The sequence below is a fragment of the Oncorhynchus gorbuscha genome, linkage group LG20 (assembly GCF_021184085.1).
Source record: "Oncorhynchus gorbuscha isolate QuinsamMale2020 ecotype Even-year linkage group LG20, OgorEven_v1.0, whole genome shotgun sequence".
In the NCBI taxonomy this organism is placed as follows: Eukaryota; Metazoa; Chordata; class Actinopteri; order Salmoniformes; family Salmonidae; genus Oncorhynchus; species Oncorhynchus gorbuscha.
In genome coordinates, this window is record NC_060192.1 from 45,436,936 (window position 1) to 45,446,935 (window position 10,000).

At 44.9% G+C, this 10,000-nt stretch overlaps 1 protein-coding gene across 2 annotated transcripts in view; it reads right to left on the reverse strand.

Annotated features, from left to right (window-relative positions):
- rskrb (ribosomal protein S6 kinase related b) overlaps window positions 1-10,000 on the reverse strand; it is a 55,619-nt gene that overhangs the window by 39,104 nt on the left and 6,515 nt on the right. For both annotated transcript variants that reach the window (XM_046317684.1, XM_046317683.1), the window contains exon 3: window positions 1,216-1,299. In XM_046317684.1, the coding sequence (XP_046173640.1) occupies window positions 1,216-1,299 (84 nt within the window). The remainder of the gene's footprint in view (window positions 1-1,215; window positions 1,300-10,000) is intronic.

The following is a 10,000-nucleotide window of genomic DNA, read 5'->3' on the forward strand; positions in this document are numbered from 1 at the left end:
AATGTTCCAACATCTAGTGGAAAGCCTTCCCAGAAGAGTGGAGGCTGTTATAGCAGCAATGTACCAACATCTAGTGGAAAGCCTTCCCAGAAGAGTGGAGGCTGTTATAGCAGCAATGTCCCAACATCTAGTGGAAAGCCTTCCCAGAAGAGTGGAGGCTGTTATAGCAGCAATGTTCCAACTCTAGTGGAAAGCCTTCCCAGAAGAGTGGAGGCTGTTATAGCAGCAATGTCCCAACATCTAGTGGAAAGCCTTCCCAGAAGAGTGGAGGCTGTTATAGCAGCAATGTACCAACATCTAGTGGAAAGTCTTCCCAGAAGAGTGGAGGCTGTTATAGCAGCAATGTTCCAACATCTAGTGAAAAGCCTTCCCAGAAGAGTGGAGGCTGTTATAGCAGCAATGTTCGTACATCTAGTGGAAAGCCTTCCCAGAAGAGTGGAGGCTGTTATAGCAGCAATGTTTCAACATCTAGTGGAAAGCCTTCCCAAAAGAGTGGAGGCCGTTATAGCAGCAATGTTCCAACATCTAGTGGAAAGCCTTCCCAGAAGAGTGGAGGCTGTTATAGCAGCAATGTTCCAACATCTAGTGGAAAGCCTTCCCAGAAGACTGGAGGCTGTTATAGCAGCAATGTACCAACATCTAGTGGAAAGCCTTCCCAGAAGAGTGGAGGCTGTTATAGCAGCAATGTCCCAACATCTAGTGGAAAGCCTTCCCAGAAGAGTGGAGGCTGTTATAGCAGCAATGTTCCAACATCTAGTGGAAAGCCTTCCCAGAAGAGTGGAGGCTGTTATAGCAGCAATGTTCCAACATCTAGTGGAAAGCCTTCCCTGAAGAGTGGAGGCTGTTATAGCAGCAATGTTCCTACATCTAGTGGAAAGCCTTCCCAGAAGAGTGGAGGCTGTTATAGCAGCAATGTTCCTACATCTAGTGGAAAGCCTTCCCAGAAGAGTGGAGGCTGTTATAGCAGCAATGTTCCTACATCTAGTGGAAAGCCTTCCCAGAAGAGTGGAGACTGTTATAGCAGCAATGTTCCAACATCTAGTGGAAAGCCTTCCCAGAAGAGTGGAGGCTGTTATAGCAGCAAAAGGGAGGGACCAACTCCATATTAATGCCCATGATTTTGGAATTAGATTTTTGATGAACAGGTGTCCACATACTTTTGGTCTGTAATGGATATGATATGCATGCGAGTGTAAAGTGCTATTGGAGGGTTACCTTGACAGCGTAGGTTTTCTGCTTGGCCTTGTCCTTCACCTTCAGAATGGGACCAAAGGATCCTTTGGCGATATATCCCAACACCTGGAACAAGAGAGAGGAGGTGGGAAGAGGCTCCAAAACCCTACAGTGTCTCGGGTCTGGTTTCAATAGAGAGAAATAGTAATGGCCTCTGTTTTGGAGGGACTCTGCCACGGCTTGTTGGGCAACGGCTATGAGGAATTCATGGGGATTTGGGGGGGGTTTCTGGGTAAAGGCCCGAAAATAAGATCTGTGGTAAACACAGTCTTAGGAGATCTTATACGTTTTGTTCTAATGAGAAATTCACTGTTTGTGAATTTTGAATGTTCTTCAAACGAGTAAAAATCTACCCATGTGCTAACAACAGTTAAACAACACCTCAGTTTGCCTTTGATGTCACCAACACAGCAAGTGAAGCTGTCAACGCTTGGCCTTAGTTTACAATCCAAACCACTGTGAGCCTGGACCAAAACAACACAGCGTTGACTAACACCGTTCCACAATGACAACTAATGGGACTGTAGAGACTGTTGGCATTAATACTCAGGCTGTAATGACAACTAATGGGACTGTAGAGACTGTTGGCATTAATACTCAGGCTGTAATGAAAACTAATGGGACTGTAGAGACTGTTGGCATTAATACTCAGGCTGTAATGAAAACTAATGGGACTGTAGAGACTGTTGGCATTAATACTCAGGCTGTAATGAAAACTAATGGGACTGTAGAGACTGTTGGCATTAATACTCAGGCTGTAATGAAAACTATGACAACTAAGACTGTAGAGACTGTTGGCATTAATACTCAGGCTGTAATGAAAACTAATGGGACTGTAGAGACTGTTGGCATTAATACTCAGGCTGTAATGAAAACTAATGGGACTGTAGAGACTGTTGGCATTAATACTCAGGCTGTAATGAAAACTAATGGGATGGGACTGTAGAGAATTAATACTCAGGCTGTAATGAAAACTAATGGGACTGTAGAGACTGTTGGCATTAATACTCAGGCTGTAATGAAAACTAATGGGACTGTAGAGACTGTTGCATTAATAAGGCTGTGGCATTGAAAACTAATGGGACTGTAGAGACTGTTGGCATTAATACTCAGGCTGTAATGAAAACTAATGGGACTGTAGAGACTGTTGGCATTAATACTCAGGCTGTAATGAAAACTAATGGGACTGTAGAGACTGTTGGCATTAAGAGGCTGTAATGAAAACTAATGGGACTGTAGAGACTGTTGGCATTAATACTCAGGCTGTAATGAAAACTAATGGGACTGTAGAGACTGTTGGCATTAATACTCAGGCTGTAATGAAAACTAATGGGACTGTAGAGACTGTTGGCATTAATACTCAGGCTGTAATGAAAACTAATGGGACTGTAGAGACTGTTGGCATTAATACTCAGGCTGTAATGAAAACTAATGGGACTGTAGAGACTGTTGGCATTAATACTCAGGCTGTAATGAAAACTAATGGGACTGTAGAGACTGTTGGCATTAATACTCAGGCTGTAATGACAACTAATGGGACTGTAGAGACTGTTGGCATTAATACTCAGGCTGTAATGAAAACGAATGGGACTGTAGAGAATGTTGGCATTAATATCCGGGGTGTAAACTACGTTTCTATTCAAGCGTTGATTGACATGATAATAGACCAATAATATTGTAGAAAACTTGAAAAAAACTGACCCCTCTGATGCTGCACGTTCCATTGTGACAACGAACAGGACTAGCGTAGCTTGTTTGCGCGGTCGGCGTAGCGACGTGAAGATGTTGCAACTCATGTGGTAGTTCCATCCTCGGACAGTCAACTGACTTATTTACAATCCATTAAGGTCATGTTAGGAAAGGAAAGAGTGTTGACTGTTATTTAGTTTTTGTACATCTCTGAGTGATGTTCTGTCCATCCTCAGGGTCGTCTCGTGTTTTCACCTGAGCTCTTGCCGTTCAGGCAGGCAGAAATGTACGACGTAGAACTGTGTGGTAAAGTCTCTCTCGCTACACTGGCAGTTCATAGAAATACAACTCCTAGATGGTGACATGTCAGATTACAATACTGGCTGATGTCGTAACGCGGGAGGTTATCTTCTCTCTCCATATTTCTACCTCAATAATTTAACAGAGGGTCCACCACATGTTCTCCTATTTGCCTGTTCATTCCAGGGTTGCATTGTGCATGTTCTCCTATTTGCCTGTTCATTCCAGGGTTGCATTGTGCTGCCCAGTGGCTCCACCCTCGCCAGGACGGGCTAATGACTGTGGCTGTTTCCTAACAGAGGTCCTAATCCAAAGGCAGCTGCCGACCTGGCAACATCACGTGATAACGCATTCCATCGAGCACGTCTGTTACCACTCTGTTAGCCACCAAAGCAGCGTGAGCAACTAGTGCTGGGTATTCAGTGTTCAACTGACACGAATAACAAGTAACAGAATGGATCTCCTCACCACCTGTTCATGAATGAACCAGAAGGATAATCCTCCTCTTTAGGATAGCTAAATAATCTATTTTACTGTTTAAGAATGATGAATAGCCATAATAGTGGTGTTTTACTGTGAAGATAATACTGCATTAGGACGGCTTGTGATTCATTCATACAACGATCACACCCGTGCATATTACTACATAACAATGACGTTCAAGATATCATGGTTTTATAATTAAGCAATCAGGCCAGAGGAGGTGTGGTATATGGCCAATATACCACGGCTAAGGTCTGTTTTTAGGCACAACGCCCAGGGCATTAGATGGATGGACTGTAGTCACTAGATGCCCAAGCCATCTAACCAAATCCCAAGATACTTATAGGAGGTCACCCTATCAATTTGCTGGTGTAACGCTCGTCTGAAGAAGAGGACCGCAGCGCAGCGTGGTACATGTTCATGATTATTAATAAAAACTGAACACTGAAACAAAACAACAAAGTGGAACAAAACAGAACAGTTCTGTCTGGTGCAGAAACACAAAACACAAAACAACTACCCACAAACCACAGGTGGGAAAAGCTGCCTAAGTATGATTCTTAATCAGAGACAACGATAGACAGAAAACATAGAAAAAAAGAAACTAGAATGCCCACCCTAATCACACCCTGGTCTAACCAAAATAGAGAATAAAAGCCTCTCTATGGCCAGGGCGTGACAGCTGGCCATTTATAGTTCAAATCTGCAATTGACTCCATCTGTCTACTTCCAGAGAAGAGAAAACTATTACATTTTGTTTTCAATTTCCAAATAAGCTGCCTTTTAATAACGTCAAAGGCCAACTGTAAGTCCTGAAAAGCCTTATCAATATTAGATGCTCTAGAATCAATAATTGTGTCATCGGCATACAGATGGAGATTTGCAGAGTCAACAGTCTTCCCTTTATCATTTATATACAGTGTAAAAAGGATTGGACCTAGAATGGAGCCCTGGGGAACTCCTTTTGTAAGCCTTGTAAACTCCTGAGCTAACACACTGTGTTCTGTCAGACAGGTAGTTCTGGAACCAATCCAACGCATCAACATTTAAACCAACCTTTTTTAGTTTATACAACAGCAGGGCGTGGTCAACAGTGTTGAAGGCCAACAACAGGGCATGGTCAACAGAAGGGCGTGGTCAACAGTGTTGAAGGCCGACAACAGGGCATGGTCAACAGCAGGACGTGGTCAACAGTGTTGAAGGCCGACAACAGGGTATGGTCAACAGTGTTGAAGGCCAACAACAGGGCATGGTCAACAGTGTTGAAGACCAACAGCAGGGCATGGTCAACAGTGTTGAAGGCCAACAGCAGGGCATGGTCAACAGTGTTGAAGACCAACAGCAGGGTGTGATCGACAGCAGGACATGGTCAACAGTGTCCAAGGCCAACAGCAGGGTGTGGTCAACAGTGTTGAAGGCCAACAGCAGGGTGTGGTCAACAGCAGGGTGTGGTCAACAGTGTTGAAGGCCAACAGCAGGGTGTGGTCAACAGTGTCCAAGGCCAACAGCAGGGTATGGTCAACAGCAGGGTGTGGTCAACAGCAGGGTGTGGTCAACAGCAGGGTGTGGTCAACAGTGTTGAAGGCCAACAGCAGGGTGTGGTCAACAGCAGGGTGTGGTCAACAGTGTTGAAGGCCAACAGCAGGGTGTGGTCAACAGTGTCCAAGGCCTTCGATAAATCAATAAAAAGTGAAACACAGAGATTCTTGTCCTGAGCATCTAGAATATCATCTACAACCGTACTTACAGCAGTAATTGTACTATGCTTGCCTCTAAAACCCAACAGTAATTGTACTATGCTTGCCTCTAAAACCCAACAGTAATTGAGATAAAACTGAGTTATTACAAAGAAAGTCTTTCAACTGTGAGTTAAACATTTTTTTTTTACCTTTAACCTTTTAACCTGCTTTCTTTATATCAATAGATTTAAGTGCCTTTACAACTTCTGAAAACTCAATCTCTGTAAAAGGAAATAGATGAACCGTAGACCAGCACGCGGCAATTTAATTCACAGACTCATTCGAGATGTTAGGATTGAGTTCATTGCCAAATAAATTGTTATTGAGGTTTGCCTTGGTAGATTCATAATAGAAGCTTTTTTACATTTCTGTATCTCAGTACCCTGAATAACTGGGAATTACCCACGTTCATCTGTACAAACAATCCCAGAACAGCAGCAAAGGACCTTGTGAAGATCTGTATCTCAGTACCCTGAATAACTGGGAATTACCCACGTTCATCTGTACAAACAATCCCAGAACAGCAGCAAAGGACCTTGTGAAGATCTGTATCTCAGTACCCTGAATAACTGGGAATTACCCACGTTCATCTGTACAAACAATCCCAGAACAGCAGCAAAGGACCCTGTGAAGATCTGTATCTCAGTACCCTGAATAACTGGGAATTACCCACGTTCATCTGTACAAACAATCCCAGAACAGCAGCAAAGGACCCTGTGAAGATCTGTATCTCAGTACCCTGAATAACTGGGAATTACCCACGTTCATCTGTACAAACAATCCCAGAACAGCAGCAAAGGACCTTGTGAAGATCCGTGTCTCAGTACCCTGAATAACTGGGAATTACCCACGTTCATCTGTACAAACAATCCCAGAACAGCAGCAAAGGACCCTGTGAAGATCTGTATCTCAGTACCCTGAATAACTGGGAATTACCCACGTTCATCTGTACAAACAATCCCAGAACAGCAGCAAAGGACCTTGTGAAGATCTGTATCTCAGTACCCTGAATAACTGGGAATTACCCACGTTCATCTGTACAAACAATCCCAGAACAGCAGCAAAGGACCCTGTGAAGATCTGTATCTCAGTACCCTGAATAACTGGGAATTACCCACGTTCATCTGTACAAACAATCCCAGAACAGCAGCAAAGGACCCTGTGAAGATCTGTATCTCAGTACCCTGAATAACTGGGAATTACCCACGTTCATCTGTACAAACAATCCCAGAACAGCAGCAAAGGACCCTGTAAAGATCTGTATCTCAGTACCCTGAATAACTGGGAATTACCCACGTTCATCTGTACAAACAATCCCAGAACAGCAGCAAAGGACCCTGTGAAGATCTGTATCTCAGTACCCTGAATAACTGGGAATTACCCACGTTCATCTGTACAAACAATCCCAGAACAGCAGCAAAGGACCCTGTGAAGATCTGTATCTCAGTACCCTGAATAACTGGGAATTACCCACGTTCATCTGTACAAACAATCCCAGAACAGCAGCAAAGGACCCTGTGAAGATCTGTATCTCAGTACCCTGAATAACTGGCATTCTGCCTGGGAATGACCCTTTCTGTCTTTGGCCCACTGTGTATTTCTGGATCAAATCAGATAATTCCCCTGTAAACCAGGGATTGTCTCTACCTCTTACCCGGTACTTTTTGAGAGGGGCGTGTTTATCATAGATATAAGAAAACATGGAATGAAAATAGGAGAACTCCTCTTCGATATCTGTAATAAGGGCCCTCCTCTCCCAGTTAGTCTAGAGCAGGGGTGTCAAAGTCAAATGGACGGAGGGCCCGCGGGCCTTGACTCTGACATATGTGGTCTAGAGTGTCTGCTCACAGAACTGCCTAAAAGGTCATTTGGTTATGAACTGAGACGGCACTTTGGGGATTTTGGTGTCTCTAATGCAAGCAGCTGCACAATGATCACTTAAATCATTAGAGAAAATACCAACGGCTGAGTATATATGCTGATTGTTAGTTGGAATAACATCAATAAGTGTTGATTTAGAGATGTCTTTGGGATTGAGTCTTGTGACTGCATTTATCATTTGTGTAAAAAGTCCTCTAATGGCCTCTGAGTTTAAACAGTCCCAGTTTAAATCACCTATAAGTACCAACAATTCACTAGAATGAAAGCAAAACTAAGTCAGTCTTTAAAAACCTTAAATGCCCTAAAAAAAACTGTTCAGCTGTAGCTGGTAGAAACCAAGTTCCTGCCTTGGAATGCCAGCGCGTTCAACAGCTGCTGCAGGAATGTGCTGAGTGAGTGGGTCTGGTCAATGTGCCCAGTGAGTGGGTCTGGTCAATGTGCCCAGTGAGTGGGTCTGGTCAATGTGCCCAGTGAGTGGGTCTGGTCAATGTGCCCAGTGAGTGGGTCTGGTCAATGTGCCCAGTGAGTGGGTCTGGTCAATGCGCCCAGTGAGTGGGTCTGGTCAATGTGCCCAGTGAGTGGGTCTGGTCAATGCGCCCAGTGAGTGGGTCTGGTCAATGTGCCCAGTGAGTGGGTCTGGTCAATGTGCCCAGTGAGTGGGTCTGGTCAATGCGCCCAGTCGCCTTGCAGTAGCATACCGCACAGTGAGGCAGCAACAGGCCCAACAAACCGGCCATTCACCGATGGCGAGTACACCCAACGGGGGTATCCTGGGCTAGCAAACGCAACGCATCTAGACGTTATGTCACAGCGCAGATACCGAACTCTGGCTTCCAACACACAGCACAACAAGGCAGGAGAGGAGTCAGAAGACTCCTGGAAAAAAAAACTGAACATGGAGAAGTATTCACGGCTAGTCGGCCCAATGTGTCTAGACAGTCAGTCACAGCGCAGATGTATCCTCTCCCGGTTTTCATGGAGGGCACCACTGTCTCCTCGCGTAGAAAACACGCTCTGATCTTGTAGTGTTTTACCTGGTGTTTAATGACACCACTCGCAGCTTAATAACAGTTTTTCTAAGTAATAAAAATAAATAAATTGAAATAAACAAACCGTGTGACACAACACGCTCAGCTGAGCTGCCCGGCCGCCATCTTGAAATAAGATAAAACAGCACAATGATTGTTATGATCTTCGCCAGCTATTCTCAAACTGGGGTGCAATATCGTCTGGGGTACGCTCAATAAACATGTGATTTACCTTTTCAAACAGTCCATTTCGATTTTCCAACGGGGCTAGAGCCTAGTGGTTAGAGCCTAGTGGTTAGAGCCTAGTGGTTAGAGCCTAGTGGATAGAGTCTAGTGGTTAGAGTCTAGTGGTTAGAGTCTAGTGGATAGAGCCTAGTGGATAGAGCCTAGTGGTTAGAGTCTAGTGGTTAGAGTCTAGTGGATAGAGTCTAGTGGATAGAGTCTAGTGGATAGAGTCTAGTGGTTAGAGTCTAGTGGATAGAGCCTAGTGGATAGAGTCTAGTGGTTAGAGTCTAGTGGATAGAGCCTAGTGGATAGAGTCTAGTGGTTAGAGTCTAGTGGTTAGAGTCTAGTGGATAGAGTCTAGTGGTTAGAGTCTAGTGGTTAGAGTCTAGTGGATAGAGTCTAGTGGTTAGAGTCTAGTGGATAGAGTCTAGTGGTTAGAGTCTAGTGGATAGAGTCTAGTGGATAGAGTCTAGTGGATAGAGTCTAGTGGATAGAGTCTAGTGGATAGAGTCTAGTGGTTAGAGTCTAGTGGATAGAGCCTAGTGGTTAGGGCCTAGTGGTTAGAGTCTAGTGGATAGAGCCTAGTGGTTAGAGTGTAGTGGATAGAGCCTAGTGGTTAGAGCCTAGTGGTTAGAGTCTAGTGGATAGAGCCTAGTGGTTAGAGCCTAGTGGTTAGAGCCTAGTGGTTAGAGTCTAGTGGATAGAGCCTAGTGGATAGAGTCTAGTGGTTAGGGCCTAGTGGTTAGAGTCTAGTGGATAGAGCCTAGTGGTTAGAGCCTAGTGGTTAGAGCCTAGTGGTTAGAGTCTAGTGGATAGAGCCTAGTGGATAGAGTCTAGTGGTTAGGGCCTAGTGGTTAGAGCCTAGTGGTTAGAGTCTAGTGGTTAGAGCCTAGTGGTTAGAGCCTAGTGGTTAGAGCCTAGTGGATAGAGTCTAGTGGATAGTGCCTAGTAGTTAGAGCCTAGTGGATAGTCTAGTGGTTAGAGCCTAGTGGATAGAGTCTAGTGGTTAGAGCCTAGTGGTTAGAGCCTAGTGGTTAGAGTCTAGCGGTTAGCCTAGTGGTGCAGCAGGTAGCCTAGTGGTTAGAGCCGTGTGGTTAGAGCCTAGAGGTTAGAGCCTAGTGGTTAGAGTCTAGCGGTTAGCCTAGTGGTGCAGCAGGTAGCCTAGTGGTTAGAGTCTAGTGGTTAGAGCCGTGTGGTTAGAGCCTAGAGGTTAGAGCCTAGTGGTTAGAGTCTAGTGGTTAACCTTGTGGGGTGGCAGGTGGCAGGAGTCTAGTGGTTAGAGCGTTGGGCCAATAACTGAAAGGTTGCTGATTCGAATCCACGAGCTGACAAGGTAAAAATTTGTCGTTCTGCCCCTGTGGCCTACTCGCTGTGGCCTAGTCGCTGTTGCCTAGTCGCTGTGGCCTAGTCGCTGTGGCCTAG